Source organism: Hemiscyllium ocellatum, chromosome 32 (genome assembly GCF_020745735.1).
Source record: "Hemiscyllium ocellatum isolate sHemOce1 chromosome 32, sHemOce1.pat.X.cur, whole genome shotgun sequence".
NCBI classification, from domain to species: Eukaryota; Metazoa; Chordata; class Chondrichthyes; order Orectolobiformes; family Hemiscylliidae; genus Hemiscyllium; species Hemiscyllium ocellatum.
Window position 1 is genome coordinate 8,020,138 of NC_083432.1, and position 19,562 is coordinate 8,039,699.

The window sequence follows — 19,562 nt, forward strand, 5'->3', positions numbered from 1 at the left end:
TTTGTTTATCCATTGACTCCATTCTGTTAATGACCCTTGACTCCACTGTCATTTGATGATGACGGGTAAGGGCCCTGGCAGCAGCATCCAGCCCTTGGCCTAGCCTCGAGGTGGAAAATGAGGAACCCGGAGGGAGTGTCCATCAATTTCCCTTCTTGCTTCTGGGAAGATGCAATAGTTTCCCAGAGCTGCTGCCAGGAAGAGAATGTACAGCTGGGAAGAGAGTGGAAGGAGCTGGATGGAGTGACAAAGAGGCAGCTCTGTGCACAGCTGTTTTATTTTTAATTTCAGGCGGAGGCTGTACTTCTTTAATTCAGCAGCTTTGTTTCTCAGCAGAACTTGGCAACATGTGAGGTCTTTACAGCCTCTCTGTTCTGTTGGGATTCCCGTGTTACTGCTTAGCCTTTCTTGTATCAGAATTCCAACAGATGTGGGTTTTTTTCGCTAAATTGCGGCCTTACTTCCCTAATGACAGAAGAAGAGGAGCAAACTGTGGCCTTTGTTGGAGTTCAGCTGAGTTACAGGCAACAGAGTGCTGTTGAGAGGATGGGAACTGAGATAGGCCCGAGTGAGCAAACCAGCCTAATTCTTCAGGAACCGCTTGTACCTGTGAGCTCGATATGGCCTGAGGAGGCAGTGACCATTACCCCGTCAGTCACAGAACAGGCATCTCTCACTTTGGACAATTCACAAATACCTGACGTTATTCAGGATACGTCCGGGCTGGGAGCAGTAAGCTTTGGATTAGAAGAGAGACAAATTTGTGAGCAAACAAGCCCTCGAGATACTGTTCTAGCAACTTCAGAACAACCCAGAGAGCAGGAGCTGGCTGAGAGTATGGAGGAGGATATGGGGGAACTCCTTCCTGAGGCTATCGGAGCTCTAAGCCTGGTGACTGCAGACGGTGCAAGAGAATCAACTGACATGACCTTGACAGATGGAAGAGTTCCTCAGGCTGAGTTTAAGATTGAAGCTGCCTCAGACCCAAAGTTAATGGAAGGCAGTGTGTGTGTGGAGGGCCTGGGAGATGCAGAATTCAGAGAGCAGGGGGAGGATATTCAGCTTACAGGGGATCATGATACAGCAACGTATCAAGTGGAAGAGGTTGAAGATCGTCAGTCACATCTGGCCATTCAGGAAGCAGACCTGGGACTTGTCCAAACACCAACCCTGGAATCTCAGAGGAGTAAGTGCGAAGAAGATCTGCCTGTGTCAGCAGAGAAAGGTTTGTCCCTTCCTTTCTGTCCTGTCAGCACCTTCTCTTTCTACCCCACTCTCTCAACATGTGCCTCTTGCTCCTTCTTCCAGCTGCCTGGAGCTGCCCAGTCCCTGAGCAGCAACCTTGCGCTCTCACTCTGGCAACAACTGGCCTTGCTGCTGCATGATCTCTTACTGCATGTGTCACTTCCACATCCTGTGTCCCTCACCTGTTTCTTCTTTGCTTCTTTCTCAAAGCAACACCTGGAAAGGCATCTTTTCTTTCAGGTTATCTTGTGATGGAGCATTTTGTGTCCACTAGCTTGAAAAGAACTGCTATTCCCTGCATTGATGGCTGGAGCAAACAAAGTCTGGCAGCAGAAAGAACAGAAACAGGGAGTTTGAGTGCACGGGTAGCAGTGCCAGTTCCAAGATATCAAGAGAATGGATTCTGGACTTCACTGAACTAGGGAGTCTGAGACTCAAAAGGACAGAGACCGTGAGATACTGTGTCTGACCAGCTTCCAGTACCAGCTGGTTTCACAGAAAGAAATCGAGTCTCTCCCTTTCTCCGGAGAGGGTTTGTGTAGGGTTCAGGGTCGGTTTGGAGAGGATAGAGGATGCTGTAGGATGAGGAGAGGGCTGGGAATGATGGGCACTCTATTAGGCAGAAATTGTAGCCAAGATGCGATGGGTCAGAGGTTGAAGTTCTGCTGTTAACTGATGATAAGAACTGGTTGAAAACCTGCCGGAGTAAATCACCTCCACAGAAATTTATTGGCATCTGGTTTAAGCTGGGGAGATTGGGCAGCACACTCAGAACAATCCCAGGTACATGCTGCAGCCCATAGAAGAGGGCAGTGCAGTATCCTGTCACCCTGCCACAGTGATTGACTGATTGGATATGCACCATGGCCTCTATTAAATGCCAAGTGCCAATATGATTACAGCATTGGCATTTGTCCCAACTTTCAGAAGAGAGGTGTCGGGGACTGTTCCAGTCAACTGCTCAAAACAAATTTGCCCTCTCTCTGCAAGCCGTCACACACTCTATGGTTCCCAATAAACCTGCTCATCTCGCCTTATTCCTACAAATCCTACCAGACTGCTAATCAGTCAGGTTTCATTTCTACTGTCCTGATCTCCTTACACTGGGTGTTTATTCTTTGTTACAGTGAAGAGTATTCCCCTTGTAAAATATTCACTCACTTTTCATTCACATTTCGATCCTTCAGAAGCCATATCTGTCAATATAAAAGTAGACACAGAAGCTACAACATAGGCACTACAAGATATACAGCAGCCACAATTTATACAGCAACTACAATGTAACAGGGCTGCAAATGAACACAGGGTTTGTTAATATAGAATTAGAATGTGTACAGGGCCACACTGTGCACAGGGACGTAGCTGTAATAGAGACAGGGGTTGCAACGTTCACAAGGCTACAGTGTATACAGAGACTCAGACCAGGTAAGGATGGCCGATTTTCCTTTGCTGAAGGATACTGGTGAATCAGATGAGTTTTTAAAACAAATAGTGGCAAGGTTGTTAAATTTTCATTCTAAGCATCTTTATTACATTGAAATTTCATCACATGCCATGATGGGAATTGAAACCATGCCTCCAGAAAATTCACCTGGAATTCTGGATTACTAAGACTTTGCCTCTGCCACTACACTCCAGTAGGGAGTTACTATACACATGAGATACAACATGAATAACGGTATACACCGAGGCTGCATATACACGGTGATGCAATAAACACAATGTACAATGTACACAGTGCCATACTATACACTGAGACTACACCATACACAAGGGGGAATAGGAAAAGTATGAGGATTATGGACGAAGTGCTGGCAAATGGGTCTAGATTAGATTGGGATATCTGGTTGGTGTGGCCAAGTTGGGCCGAAGGGTCAGTTTCTGTGCTGTAGATCTCTATGACCGTTGCTGCAGATCTAAGTGGGGTTACATTATAGATAGGTGCTACAATGTAGACAGTGACTAGAAAATACATAAGTGACCACATGATTTACAGTAGTTACTATGTACACATCATCCCCAAATATAACAATGCTGCAATATACAGAGGTGCCACAATTATAGAGATCCAAATATAAGTTGTGCCTACAGGTCTAAACAGTGCCTACAATATACGCGGTGTTATAGCATACACCAGGCTATGTACTATAGATAAGTGCTACAAATATATAAAGGGCCCATAAATGTACATAGCATCCAAAGGATACACAGTGCCTACAATATACACAGCATCCACAAATATACACAATGTTACAATATACAGAGGTGCTACTAATATACACAGGGGCTACAATACAGAAAAAGGCTGCAAATTTACACAGGGCCACAATGTACACAATGGATTCAACATACTATAAATGTAGACATAGAACATAGAACAATACAGCGCAGTACAGGCCCTTCGGCCCTCGATGTTGCGCCGACCAAAGTCTACCTAACCTACACTAGCCCAATAACCTTCATATGCTTATCCAATGCCCGCTTAAATGACCATAAAGAGGGAGAGTTCACCACTGCTACTGGCAGGGCATTCCATGAACTCACAACCCGCTGAGTAAAGAATCTACCCCTAACATCTGTACTATACCTACCATCCCTTAATTTAAAGCTGTGTCCCCTAGTAACAGCTGACTCCATTAACAGAAAAAGGTTCTCAGTGTCTACCCTATCTAAACCCCTAATCATCTTGTACACCTCTATCAAGTCTCCCCTAAACCTTCTTTTCTCCAATGAGAACAGCCCCAAGTGCCTCAGCCTTTCCTCATACGATCTTCCTACCATGCCAGGCAACATCCTGGTAAACCTCCTCTGCACTCGTTCCAATGCCTCCACATCCTTCCTATAGTATGGTGACCAAAACTGCACACAATACTCCAGATGAGGCCGCACCAGAGTTTTATACAACTGCAACATGACCTCAGGACTCTGGAACTCAATTCCTCTACCAATAAAGCCCAGTACGCCATATGCCTTCTTCACAGCTCTATTTACCTGGGTGGCAACTTTCAGAGATCTGTGTACATGGACACCAAGATCCCTCTGCTCATCCACACTACCAAGTAGCCTACCATTAGCCCAGTAATCCATCTTCTTGTTACTCCTACCAAAGTGAATGACTTCACACTTAGCTACATTGATCTCCATTTGCCACCTTTCTGCCCAGCTCTGCAACTTATCTATATCCCGCTGTAACCTGCCATATCCTTCTTCGCTGTCCACAACTCCACCGACTTTTGTGTCATCCGCAAACTTGCTCACCCAGCTTTCAAGCCCCTCCTCTAGATCATTTATAAAGATGACAAACAGCAATGGTCCCAAAACAGATCCTTGTGGAACACCGCTAGTAACTGCACTCCAAGATGAACCTATTCCATCAACTACTACCCTCTGTCTCCTTCCAGCCAGCCAATTCCTAATCCAAACCTCTAATGCACCCTCAATTCCATACCTCCGTAGTTTTTGCATTAGCCTGCCATGGGGTACCTTATCGAATGCCTTGCTAAAATCCATATACACCACATCTACTGCTTTACCCTCGTCCACCTCCTTAGTTACCTTCTCAAAGAACTCAATAAGGTTTGTGAGGCACGACCTGCCCTTCACAAAACCATGCTGACTATCCTTGATCACATTATTCCTATCCAGATGTTCATAAATCCTATCCCTTACAATTCTCTCTAAGACTTTGCCCACAACAGAAATGAGACTCACTGGCCTATAGTTACTCGGGCTATCCCTACTCCCCTTCTTGAACAAGGGGACCACATTCGCTATCCTCCAGTCTTCTGGCACTATTCCCGTAGACAATGACGACATAAAAATCAAGGCCAATGGCTCTGCTATCTCCTCCCTAGCTTCCCAGAGGATCCTAGGATAAATGCCATCAGGCCCAGGGGACTTATCTATTTTCATCCTTTCCAGTATTCCCCAGACCTCTTCCCTACATACCTCAAGGCCATCCATTCTAATCACTTGTGACTCAATATTCACATCAGCAATAGTGTCCTGTTCCTGAGTGAATCCTGACGAAAAGTATTGATTTAGTGTCTCTCCAATCTCCTCCGCCTCCACGCACAACTTCCCACTACTATCCTTGACTGGACCGATACCTACCCTAGTCATCCTTTTATTCCTGACATACCTATAGAAAGCCTTTGGGTTTTCCCTAATCCTACCAATTAAGGACTTTTCATGTCCTCTTCTCGCTGCTCTTAGCTCTCTCTTTAGATCCTTCCTGGCTACCTTATAACTCTCAATCGCCCCAACTGAACCTTCACGCCTCATCTTTACATAGGCCGCCCTCTTCCCTTTCACAAGGGATTCCAATTCCTTATTAAACCACGGCTCCCTCACAAGACCCTTTACTCCCTGCCTGACTGGTACATACTTATCAAGGACACCCAATAGCTGTTCCTTGAACAATCTCCACATATCATTTGTGTTCTTCCCTTGAAGCCTATTTTTCCAATCCACGCATCCTAAGTCATGCCTCACTGCATCATAATTTCCCTGCCCCCAGCTATAACTCTTGCCCTGCAGTGCACACTTATCCCTCTCCATCACTAAAGTAAAAGTCACCGAGTTGTGGTCACTGTCCCCGAAGTGCTCACCTACGTCCAAGTCTAACACCTGGCCTGGTTCATTACCTAGAACCAAATCCAGTATAGCCTCACCTCTTGTTGGCCTGTCTACATATTGTGTCAGGAAACCCTCCTGCACACATTGGACAAACACCGACCCATCTAACGAACTCGAGCTATAGCTTTCCCAGTCAATATCTGGGAAGTTAAAGTCCCCCATAACAACCACCCTGCTACTTTCACTCTTCTCCTGAATCATCCTCGCAATACTTTCCTCTACTTCTCTCGGACTATTGGGAGGCCTGTAGAAAACTCCTAACAGGGTGACCTCACCTTTCCTATTTCTAACCTCAGCCCAAACTACCTCACATGGCAAGTCTTCCTCCATCATCCTTTCCACCGCTGTAATACTATCCTTGACAAGCAATGCCACACCACCCCCTCTTTTACCCCCATCTCTGACCCTGCTAAAACATTTAAATCCTGGAACCTGCAACAGCCATTCCTGTCCCTGTTCTACCCACGTCTCTGTAATGACCACAACATCGAAGTCCCAAGTACCAACCCACGCTGCAAGTTCACCTACCTTATTTCTTATACTTCTGGCATTGACGTATACACACTTCAAGCCACCTTTCTGTTTACAGGCACCCTCCTTCGAGATCGATGCCTTGTTCCTAACCTCCCTACACTCAAGGTCCTGTACCATAAAGCTACAGTCCAGGTTCCCATGTCCCTGCAGAGTTAGTTTAAACCCTCCCAAAGAGCACTAGCAAACCTCCCCCCAAGGATACTGGTGCCCCTCAGGTTCAGGTGTAGACCATCCTGTTTATAGAGGTCCGACCTTCCCCAGAAAGAACCCCAGTTGTCCAGAAACCGGAATCCCTCCCTCCTGCACCATCCCTGTAGCCACGCATTTAACTGCTCTCTCTCCCTATTCCTCGACTCTCTATCACGTGGCACGGGTAACAAACCAGAGACAACAACTCAGTTCGTTCTAGCTCTGAGCTTCCAACCTAGCTCCCTGAAAACCTGCCTGACATCCTCACCCCTCTTCCTACCTATGTCGTTGGTGCCAATGTGGACCACGATCTGGGGCTGCTCCCCCTCCCCCTTAAGGACCCGGAAAACACGATCAGAGACATCACGTACCCTTGCACCTGGGAGGCAACATACCAATCGTGAGTCTTTGTCACCCCCACAAAACCGTCTATCTGTGCCCCTCACTATTGAGTCCCCAAGAACTATCGCTCTACCTTTCTCCACCCTTCCCTTCTGAGCAACGGGGCCAGGCTCCGTGCCAGAGGCCTGAACCTCGTTGCTTACCCCTGGTAAGTCATCCCCCCCCACAAGTATCCAAAACGGTATACTTGTTCTTGAGGGGAATGACCTCAGGGGGTCCCTGCACTGGCTGCTTCCTCCCACTCCCCCTCACTGTCACCCATCTCTCTATAACTTTCGGAGTAACTACTTCCCTAAAGCTCTGATCTATGACCACCTCTGCCTCCCGAATGATCCGGAGTTCATCCAACTCCAGCTCCAGTTCCCTAACACGGTCTTGGAGGAGCTGGAGATGGGTGCACTTCTTGCAAGTGTAATCAGCAGGGACGCTAATGGCTTCCCTCACCTCATACATGTTGCAAGAGGAACATTGCACTGCCTTCACTGCCATCCCTCTAAAACGTAAACTTTAAAAACTAGATCTAAAGAAACAAACAAGCAAAATGCAGCACTTACCTGCTTACCACAACGGGTCTTATTATTAGGTTAGAGGAGGAGGGCGGGCGGGAGGCTCTACCCCTGTAGTGCCTCGGGTTCCTCACCTGCGCGCTTATATAAGAAAAAAACCGTTCCCAGGTAACCTAGCGCGACACCAGCTTCTGGGTCCGCTAGGCGCTTAAAAAAACTTTAAATTTTAACTGTTAAAAAACACTAACTGGACTATACCCGCGACTTCAAAAAACACCACCAGACAGCCGTTACCTGCTCCACCGAGAGAGTGAGGCCGAAGGCTAAAAAAACGTATATGGGTTTAGCATTGAGCCTCAGAGATGTACAACATGGAAACAGACCCTTCGGTCTTACCAGTCCATGCTGACCGATATCCTAAATAAATCTAATCCCATTTGCCAGCATTGGACCCATATCCCTCTGAACCCTTCCAATTCATCGAGCCATCCAGATGCCTTTTAAATGCTGTAGTTGTACCAGCCTCCACCACTTCCTCTGGCAGCTCATTCCATACACGCACCACCCTCTGCATGAAAAAATTGCCCCTTAGGTCCCTTTTAAATTTTTTCCCCTCTCACCTTAACCTATGCCCTCTAGTTTTGGACTCCCCCACCCTATCCACGCCCCTCATGATTATATAAACGTTTATAAGGTGACACCTCAGCCTCCGATACTCCAGGGAAAATAGCCCCAGCCTATTCAGCCTCTCCCTACAACTCAAACCCTCCGACCCTGGCAATATCCTTGTAAATCTTTTCTGAACTCTTTCAAGTTTCACAACACCCATCCAAGGGTCACCCAGCAAGGAGACCAGAATTGTGTGCAATATTCCAAAAGTGGCCTAACCAATGTCCTGTTCAGCCAAAGCATGACCTCTCAATTCCTATACTCAATGCACTGACCAGTAAAGGCAAGTGTACCAAATGCTTTTTTCACTATCCAATCTACCTGTGACTCTACTTTCAAGAAACTATGAACCTGCACTCCAAGATCTCTTTGTTTAGCAACACTCCCCAGGATCTTCCCATTACTTGTATAAATCCTGCCTTGATTTGACTTCATAATAGCAGCACCTCACATTTATCTAAATTAAGAACATACATAGAACAAAACAGAACAGTACAGGCCCTTTGGCCCTCAATTTTGTGTCAGCCATTTATCCTAATCTAAGATCAGACTAACCCACATACTCTTTGTTGTACTATCTTCAATGTGCCTATCCAAGAGTCACTTATATGTCTGTAATGTATCTGACTCTATCATCATTGCTGGCAGTGCATTCCACACACTCACCACTCTCTGTGTAAAGAATCTCACTCTGACATCTCCCCTAAACCTTCCTCCAATTACCTTAAAATTATGCCCCCTTGTGATGGACATTTCCGCCATGGGAAAATGTCTCTGGCTCTCCACTCATTGTGTCCTCTCCATAACTTATACACCTCTATCAAGTCACTTCTCATCCTTCTTCGCTCCAATGAGAAAAGCCCGAGATCCCTCAACCTTTCTTCGTAAGACGTTACTTCCAGTCCAGGCAGCATCCTGGTAAATCTCCTCTGCACCCTCTCTGAAGCTTCCACATCTTTCCTGTAATGAGGCGACCAGAACTGAATATAATCGTCCAATTGTAGTCTAACCAGGATCTTATAGAGCTGCAACATAATCTCGTGGCTCTTAAACTCAATCCCCCGCTAATGAAAGGCAACACACCATAAGTCTTCTTAACAATCATATCAAATTGGGCAGCAACTTTGAGGGATCTATGGACGTGGACCCTAAGATCCCTCTGTTCCTCCACACTTCCAAGAATCCTACCTTTAACCCTGTATTCTGCATTCAAATTTGACTTTCCAAAGTGACTTCACTTAACTCCATCTGGCACTCTGCACAGTGGTTACAATATACACAGGAAAGAATGGACAGGGCTATGCACAGAGGCTACAGTAAAAATAGCTTTTACAATATACGCAGGCTATGAATTTACACAAGGACAACAAATATAGCTACTTTGTGTAGTCTAGCCCCTGTGTTTAACATACAAAGATGATACAATATATGCAAGGGCCAGAATATATGCAGTTCTCCAAGTGTACGTGAGTTACAATACACACAGGAGTGGCAACAAAATATACTGGGGCTATAATATAGACAGGGACTACAGTATCAACAGAGATTAGATGATACACAGGGACAAATATACACAGGTCTCCCATATAGCCCAGGGCTACAAATATGTATAACACTACAAAGAGTGGCAAAAATTCACATGGGTCCAGAATATATGCAACTCTGCAATATTCACAGGGCTACAAGTATCATAAGGCCAGAAATGTACCCAGAGGCTATCATGTATACAGCAGATACAAATTACACTTGGGCTGCAGGATGCATGGTATCTTCACTACACTGTGCTCCACATACACAGAAGTTACAATGGTAAACAGTGCTGTATATACGTAGGACCTACCTTAACTTTTCAATTCCTGAGCCCTCAATTTCCTAGCCAGCTGGAACAGTTTCTTTTAAACTTCCCAGTCTGTTTCTGATTATGCATTGAAAGCTTTCATCAAATCACCCGATGACCTTCTACCCTGCAGGGATTAAAAAGCCTTGTAATTTAACTCATGAAGTCCTGGTAAATCAACACTGTGCACGCACACACACCACGTGCTATGTTTTATCTGTTCCCGGTGGATGTCTTTTCGATACAGAGAGATAGGTGGGGGTGACAAACTCACGCCATCGTTCCCCGCCTAATCTCACCAGCACCATCCACTAGGGGCTATGCTCCAATGAGCAGCCCACCTACCATACTTAATTAAATAATTAACTGTCAGGCTTGTTCACAATAATCGACTTAGAGTCATAGAGATGTAAAACATGGAAACAGACCCCTCGGTCCAACCCGTCCGTGCCGACCAGATATCTCAACCCAATCTAGTCCCACCTTCCAACACCCGGCCCATATCCCGCCAAACTCTTCCTATTAATATACCCATCCAAATGCCTCTTAAATGTTGCAATTGTACCAGCCTCCACCACATCCTCTGGCAGCTCATTCCATACACATACCACCCTCTGCGTGAAAAAGTTGCCCTTTAGGTCTCTTTTATATCTTTCCCCTCTCACCCTAAACCTATGCCCTCTAGTTCTGGACTCTCCAACCCCAGGGAAAAGACTTTGCCTATTTATCCTATCCATGCTCCTCATAATTTTGTAAACCTCTATAAGGTCACCCTTCAGCCTCCACCGCACTAGGGAAAACAGCCCGAGCCTGTTCAGCCTCTCCCTGTAGCTCAGATCCTCCAACTCTAGCAACATGCTTGTAAATTTTTTCTGAACCCTTTCGAGTTTCACAACATCTTTCCGATAGGAAGGAGACCAGAATTGCAGGCAATATTCCAACAGTGGCCTAACCAATGTCCTGCAACATAACCTCCCAACTCCAGGACAGAACCCCACTGGTCCTCACCTACCACCCCACCAACCTCCATATACATTGTATCATCCGTCGTCATTTCCGCCACCTCCAAACGGATCCCACCACCAGGGATATATTTCCCTCCCCTCCCCTATCAGAGTTCCAAAAAGACCACTCCCTCTGTGACTCCCTTGTCAGGTCCACACACCCCACCAACACAACCTCCACTCCCGGCACCTTCCCCTGCAACAGCATGAAATGCAAAACTTGCGCCCACACCTCCCTCCTTACTTCCCTCCAAGGCCCCAAGGGATCCTTCCATATCCACCACAAATTCACCTGCACCTCCACACACATCATTTACTGCATCCGCCGCACCCGATGTGGCCTCCTCTATATTGGGGAGACAGGCCGCCTACTTGCGGAACATTTCAGAGAGCACCTCTGGGACACCGGGACCAACCAAACCAACCACCCCGTGGCTCAACACGTCAACTCCCCCTCCCACTCCACCAAGGACATGCAGGTCCTTGGACTCCACCATTGCCAGACCATAGCAACACGACGGCTGGAGGAAGAGCGCCTCATCTTCCACCTAGGAACCCTCCAACCACAAGGGATGAACTCAGATTTCTCCAGTTTCCTCATTTCCCCTCCCCCCACCTTGTCTCAGTCCCAATCCTCGAACTCAGCACCGCCTTCCTAACCTGCAATCTTCTTCCTGACCTCTCCAACCCCACCCCCTCTCCGGCCTATCACCCTCGCCTTAACCTCCTTCCACCTATCGCATTTTCAACGCCCCTCCCCCAAATCCCTCCTCCCTACCTTTTATCTTAGCCTGCTTGGCACACTCTCCTCTTTCCTGAAGAAGGGCTCATGCTCGAAACGTTGATTCTCCTGCTCTTTCGATGCTGCCTGAACTGCTGCGCTTTTCCAGCAACACATTTTCAGCTCGGATCTTCAGCATCTGCAGTCCTCACTTTCTCCTCCCAACTCCTATACTCAATACTCTGACCAATAAAGGAAAGGATACCAAATGCCTTCTTCACTATCCTATCTACCTTTGACTCCACTTTCAAGGAGTGCACTGCAAGGTCTCTTTGTTCAGCAACACTCCCTAGGACCTTACCATTAAGTGTATAAGTCCTGCTAAGATTTGCTTTCCCAAAATGCAGCACCTCGTATTTATCTGAATTAAACTCCATCTGCCACTTCTCAGCCCATTGGCCCATCTGGTCAAGATCCTGTTATAATCTGAGGTACCCCTTTTCGCTGTTCACTACACCTCCAATTTTGGTGTCATCTGTAAACTTACTAACTGTACCTCTTATACTCGCATCCAAATCATTTATGTAAATGACAAAAAATAGAGGACCCAGCACTGATCCTTGTGGCACTCCACTGGTTACAGGCCTCCAGTCTGAAAAACAACCCTCCACCACCACCCTCTGTCTTCTACCTTTGCGCCAGTTCTGTATCCAAATAGCTAATTCTCCCTGTATTCCATGAGATCTAACCTTGCTAATCAGTCTCCCATGGGGAATCTTGTCGAACGCCTTATTGAAGCCCATATAGATCACATCTACTGCTCTACCCTCATCAATCTTCTTTGTTACTTCATCAAAAAACTCAATCAAATTTGTGAGACATGATTTCCCATGCACAAAGCCATGTTGAGTATCCTGAATCAGTCCTTGCCTTTCCAAATGCATGTACACCCTGTCCCTCAGGATTCCCTCCAATAACTTGCCCACCACTGAGGTCAGGCTCACTGATCTATAGTTCCCTGGCTTGTCCTTACCACCCTTCTTAAACAGTGGCACCACGTTTGCCAACCTCCGATCTTCTGGCACTTCCCTGCAGCACTTCACCTGACAATGGCATGGGCAGGCCCCCCATAACCCTCCCCTTGCTGGACCTTACGATTCCTGTCTGCCCTAAAACCCCAAGATAACTTTATGCACAGCCAAATGCCTCTTTAGGCTTCCATCCTACAGTTCTGGTAAGCCCACACCTGAACTGCCCTGAAGGCAGGCTGGAATTCCTGATGTTAATGAATGTTGCCTATCCCCAGGGCTCGAAGAGACTCAGTGCAGCTGACTGTCCCTCTGGGGAAAAACAGTCAACAGCCCCCGATCCTCTGGGGCTGTCCTTTCACAGGCACAGTGCCCAGAACTGCTCGCTGAATCCCCACATTTCAAGCATAATCATCTTTACAACCCTACCATAGCTTTACTGACTGTAAGCTTTCAAAGATGCTCAGTCACCCTATCTTTGCTGAGACTCACGTAATCTCCTGACCTACTGCTCTTAAGCTGTTGGTTTATAGTCGAGGTTTCCCACTCTCCGATGTTTAAATAATGGAGGGGCATTGTCAATCTAAAGGAATAGTTCATAAATTAAGAGATCTTGGAAAGATACACAGGAGCTGTGGCATACAGGGGAATGGAATATCCACAGAAACCAGTATAATATACTACTGGAGCTGTGCCAAGTTAAAAAAAATCTCTTCTGTGAAATCATGAATATACAAAAGTCGATTTCCTCACATTTCTCCCATTCTCCATCGCAATAGAGTTTGACCTCCATTTCATCCATTTGAGAAACTAACTTTCAGGGTCATCGTGTGCAATCAGAGAAGCTAATGCATTAATCTCAGTGATTTGAAATTCTTTGGGTAACTTGTTGCTGCATTTTGTGGCAAGGTGAAATCTTGAAATCATCAGGTTGAATCATTTGTGTGAGGCTTGCAGTGTAATAAATGCTGTGTTACACTTTCCAACCTGATTGGGTATTCATTATCTGATTCCTGGTAGTCACAGCAATAGCTGAGAGTTGTTATTGTGTTGGTGGAGTCAGTGGGACCAGGCTCAGTGTGTGGGGGCTATGTGCAAGGTTTCCTTAATGTAAGTTCCTGCTGCTTTCTACCCCTTGCTCACAGCACCCATCTTCTGTCCAATCTTTTTAATGGCCCATTTAAAGTTGGAGAGAACCCATTTTGTTCTGTTTCCTTTTTCTTTAGCTCAATTGCCTGTGTCAGGAGAAGAAGGAAACAAATCTCAGGCACCCGAGAACAGGACCAAGGTGAGAGTGACAGCAATAAACAAGCTATTCGGCATCCAGACCATTCCATTAATCCATTGGCGCCCAAATGCTTCATCTTGTTTTGCTGTATTCTTTTTTTATCCATAATTTTATTTGGTTTATGGATTCATATGTTGTGTTGTCATTTTGAATTTTATTTTCATGTAAAGAGCTGCACACCTACATCTGCCAAAGTCTCAAAACCTAGGCCTCAGGCCTCTGTTACTCCTAAGAGGCCTACTACAGCTGCCCGTAGCAACAAATCTTCCAGTCTTATCTCCACCCCCAAAAGGCCTCAATCGACTACAAGCCAAGATGGTGCAGGAGTTAAGGAGCATAGAGCAATGAAGGTAAGGATTACATTATAGCTCGAGGAGTTCTCTCAGCTGCAGATTCTGACAACCCAAATGCACGTTGTCAGTGGCTGAGCCTAATTACTTCATGTTTATTTTTGTTCATTCATGGGATTTGGGCATAAGCCAGCATTTATTGCCCATCCCTGAAAGTCTGCCAGGTTCATTTGTGCTTTTTTGCTCTGGTTCAGGTTAATGTGTTTGGCTTCCATTTTCCAAATCAGCTTTTTACTCAGTGAGAAACTCATTCTATTCCGGGCATTGCTTTAATGATTTCCTCGTTTTAGTCTTCTCAAACCCCATAAATTCCTCATTAGCCCTCATCCCTCTCAAACCGCCCATCTGCAGCAAACTTCCTCGTATAACCATAAATACTATACCTTTAGCCTCTGCCACATCAACCCCTTCCCACTGTTTCCCCTCAGCCTTCACTATCTCATGCTTGCTAGGAGTCAGGACCCTCATTGTCTGTCAAGCTCATGATACCAGACCTCCAGTAGGATGTCATGGGCCAGCTCTCCATCAGCCTAGCCCCCATGAACTTGCTACTTCAATGCAGCAACTGAGGTCCACGTCATATCCTGGAGGATTCCCCACGTCAGCTATTTCTATCCAAACAATCATCCTTTGCCATCTAGTTCGAGGGTGGCAAGGTGGCTCAGTGGTTAGCATTGCTGCCTCATAGTGCCAGGGACCCGGGTTTGATTCCTGCCTCGGCTGACTGTCTGTGTGGAGTTTGCATATTCTCACCGTGCCTGCGTGGGTTTCCTCCGGGTGCTTTGGTTTCCACCCACATCAAAAGATGTGCAGATTAGGTGAATTGGTTATGCTAAATTGCCCATAGTGTTAGGTGAATGAGTTAGGGGTAAATATAGGGTAAGGGAATGGATCCGGGTGCGTTACTCTTCGGAGTGTCAGTGTGGTCTTGTTGGGCAAAATAGTCTGTTTCCACACTGTAGGGAATCTAATCCAATCAGTATGGTCTCCTGCTCACTCTATCTCAAGAGAGCCATCTATGAGCAGCAGCTTGGGTTGGTTGGTTTCACAAAAGCATGATGCCCTTAGAACATAGAATAGTACGGCACAGGAACAGGCCCTTCAGCCCACCATGTCTGTACCAACCATGATGCCATTCAAAATCAACCCCATCTGCCTGCACATAGTCTGTATCCCTCTACTCACTGTAAACACTGCTATCATATCTGCTTCCACCACCTCCCCCGAATCCCCAGGCAGACACAGCTATCAGGAAACATGTGCTCTACCATCCCTAGAGCAAGAATATTTGGCCGCGGGAGTGTACAGAAATGAATGGATTCTATCTAAGTAGCCAGATAATATCAGAGTTGAGTATTTGCCATCCAGTTTAACAGCCTAATAATTCACTGAAGGTAACAGAGACTAGGAAGACTCCAGGATCACAAGCACCATCCGGTCTCAGAATGCCAGGAAGTGTCGGTGCAAAGACTCCTCCAAAACCGACAGCCGCTGCGAAGGGAACACCTCACTCTCCTGATATCAAAAGGACAACAAGTAAGTGTGGGAAGCCGGGTGGAGGAGAAATGGGACGGCATAGTGGGATTGAGTGAATGAACCGGGAGTGGGTGCAGCTGATGTGTTTTCATACAGAAATATTGCAGGTAGCACAGATCCAGCAATAAAATCAGAAAGAGCTGGAGAAACTCCGAAAGTTCTGGCAGCACTTGAGGGGTGGTATGGGGCAGGGATAGCAAGCCAGAACACATCAGACTGGTTAACATTGGATTCACAGCATAGTGAAATTAAAACATTTGATGACCCTCAAAATTACCTAATTATTCCGAATCAGTTATTTACAAATAACTAATCTTGGATATCAAGTTTATAACTTAAACCAAAATTAATAATATATTATCAATAACATAACTTTAACAGAACACAAATGAACTACAAAACAATCTAATTAATACCTGCAATCTTAGTCCAGTCTTGTTTGGTCATAAACTCCCAATCACATGCCAATGGTCAGATATAGTTTTGGGGTAATTTTTTTTATAAATAAAAGAATTGTAAGTTGCCAATTTGACAGCCATATCAATGATGAATACTAGGTTTCATAAAATCCAACAGATTGTATTAAAGACCCCTAGGATTGTATCTTGCATGAATTCCAAAGTGACCAGTCAATACAAACAGCTTCTGCAGACCTCAGGAGACTTCTCCTGATTTTCTCTAGACTGGGTTCTTTTCTCAGGACTTTCAATAAATTGATAACTGGGGAATAACTCAAGAGAGAGCAAAACAAAAAACCCAGTCCTGCAGCTTTCAAAGCAACACTCTGCCACCTGCCCAAAACCCCAGTAAAAGCCAGTGCACTCCTAATGGTTTCTCTTTCCCAATATCCTCTGTGATTGGCTGGCGAGCCCCAGTCCTCCCTCAATTCAACATCCAACCAGCTACCAGTTTCAGAGCATAACATCCTGGTGCTTGTTCATCTGGAGTGTGCTTAGAGTCAGACGTAACCTGCATAGTCCTTCCAGGCCAGTTCCCAAGAGCAAATGTCATTTGTTCTCTGCTTATTTTTCAAATAAGCTGATGTTCAAAGTTCAATTCTCAACTGCAACTCACAGTTCCAAACAACAAAATGAGAAAATAAAAACAAGTAACAATGGTCTGAGCAGAAGAGAGAGACAGATCTAATGTTTCAATTCCAATGTGACTGTCCCTCAGAACTGAAGAGAAAGATGATGTATTTATACTGTAGAAAAAGTAGGAGGAGCAGGTAGCATGTAAGTGAAGGTCTGTGGGAGGCTAGAAGGTGAGGGATCTTAAAGATCAGAAGTTTCATCAAATAAAGGCAAAGGAAGTGGTCATGGTTGTAGAGGAGACTCAAAACATAGATTGCAAGTTGGTGTTAATAGACAAATAAAGTTCAACTCTGACTGAAAGAAAGAGCATGAAAACAAAGTAAAGACACTGAAAGGAAAACGAGGACAACGCTCATGGTCTGAAGTTGTTGAATGCTGAAGGCTGTAACTACCCAAGCAGACAAAGTGAAAAGGTGCTGTTCCTTCAACTTGTGCTGAGCTTCACTGGAATACCGGAGCAGGCCTTGGATAGAAATGTGAGCTCAAGAACAAGACAGTGAACTGAAATCGCACATGACCAGACGGTTGAGGTTAAGCTGGTGATCTGTGTGGAGGTTTTTCACAACGCAGTCACCCAACCTGCACTTGGGATACCTTGTGAGCACCAAATACAATTGATTAGATTGAGAAGGTAAATCACTGCTTCGCTTGGAAGGAGTGTTTCGGGCCTTAGACATTGAGGGACATGATTGGCCCACAGTGATTTCAAGGGCCATAGGAGGGGATAATGGTGTTTAGGATGAGAGAGGAATGGACCAAGGAGGGAACAGTCCCATCAGAATGCTCCTGGGGGAGAGGAGATGTGTTTACTGGCAGGATTGACAGAAGTTGCAGAGATTGATCTTTAAATGTAAAGGTTTGTGGGATGGCAAGTGAGAGCATGTGGAACCTTATTGGGTTTCTGGAAGGGAGGTGAAAGGGTGAAGGCAGAAAGATGGGAAATGAGTCAGGCAAGGTTGAAAATCCTTCAGGGCCTTTTATTGCCAAAATCGCCATTTTGAAACTAGAATTCTGTCCCACTCAGTCTCCCTCCGGTTCTAGTCTGCCCCTCTCACTCTCTCACCCTCAGTCTCTCAGTATTTCACGCTCTTTGCCCTGTCTCTCTCCCTCTACAGTATCTCCTGCTTTCCCTCAGTTTCTCCTGTGAACTCCCCTCCCTGAATTCTCTCCTGTCTCTATCCTGCAGTCTTAGAATCTTCTCCTTTCAGTCTCTCCCCCTCAGTCTCTCTCCCTCAGTTGAGCTCCCTCAGCGTGTTCCTTTCAGTCCCACCCTAAGTCTCTCTTCCTTTCTCTACCCCCCCATACCCTCCCGCTGGAGTCTCTCCCACTCAGTCTCACCCTTTCAGTCTCTCCCCCTCATCTCGATATCTTTCCCTGTCTTCTCTCCAACCCCTCCCTCTTCAGTTCCTCCCTTTCAGTCTGTCCCCCTCAATCTGTTCCCTGGTCTAATTCTGTAGTTCCCTTTCTCTAACATTTTGATTTATTTTCCTGAACAGCAAAGGTGGAGCAGAAGAAATCAGGAAAAGGTGAGTGGGGCTCAAGTGTGTGTTTACTTGACATCCTCGTGCAGTCTGGAGCAACTATTTTCAATTTCAAAAAGAACAAAAGATCAAAAGAACAGTACAGCACAGGAACAGTCCTTCAGCCTGTGCTGATGATCATGCCCTAACTAACCTAAAAAGACTAACCAACTGCCCTTATTTAGTCTGTATCCCTCTGTTCCCTCCCGATTCATGTAACCATTCAGATGCCTCTTAAATATCGCCAACGTACCTTCTTCAACCACCTCTTCTGGCAGTGTGTTCCAGGCTCTGCATGAAAAACATCCCTCGCACATCTCCCTCAACCTGTCCTCCTCTCAACTTGAACCTGTCACCCCTTGTAATTGAAACTTCAACCATGGAAAAAGCCTCTGACTATTCACCCTATCTATGCCGTTCATAATTCTGTTGACTCTATCAGGTCTCCTCCTAGCCACCATCTTTCCAGTGAAAACAATCCTAGTCTTTTTAACCTTTCCTTTCAGCCAATGCTCTCGAAACCAGGCAACATCCTGGTGAACTTTCTTTGCACTCTCTCCAAAGCTTCCTCATCCTTCTGGTAGTATGGTGATCAAAACTGTCCCCAGTACTTCAAAAGCGGCCTCATGAGGGTTTTTCATACAGTCATAGAGATGGACAGCATGGAAACAGACCCTTCGATCCAACTCGTCCTTGCTGACCAGATATCCTAACCTAATCTAGTCACATTTGCCAGCACTTGGCCCATATCCCACTAAACCCTTCCTATTCACATACCATCCAGATGTCTTTTAAATGTTGTAATTGTACCAGCCTCTACCACTTCCTCTGGCAATTCATTTCCATACACGCACCATCTTCTGTGTGAAAAAGTTGTCCCACTGGTCCTTTTTAACTCTTTCCCCTCTCACCCTAAACCTATACCCTCTAGTTGTAACATGGTTTGTCAATTCTTGTACTCCATGCCCTGGCCAATAAAGACATGCCATTTGCTTTCTTAA

The 19,562-nt window shown here is 45.8% G+C and overlaps 1 protein-coding gene across 5 annotated transcripts in view; it reads left to right on the plus strand.

The window, feature by feature from the left end:
• Positions 1 to 19,562, plus strand: part of maptb (microtubule-associated protein tau b) — a 91,636-nt gene that overhangs the window by 41,599 nt on the left and 30,475 nt on the right. For 4 of the 5 annotated variants that reach the window (XM_060849062.1, XM_060849063.1, XM_060849066.1 and 1 more), the window contains 5 exons: positions 476 to 1,225; positions 14,000 to 14,061; positions 14,232 to 14,411; positions 15,806 to 15,947; positions 18,538 to 18,567. In XM_060849062.1, coding sequence (XP_060705045.1) covers positions 476 to 1,225; positions 14,000 to 14,061; positions 14,232 to 14,411; positions 15,806 to 15,947; positions 18,538 to 18,567 — 1,164 coding nt within the window. The remainder of the gene's footprint in view (positions 1 to 475; positions 1,226 to 13,999; positions 14,062 to 14,231; positions 14,412 to 15,805; positions 15,948 to 18,537; positions 18,568 to 19,562) is intronic. The other variant, XM_060849064.1, reaches the window with a different exon arrangement.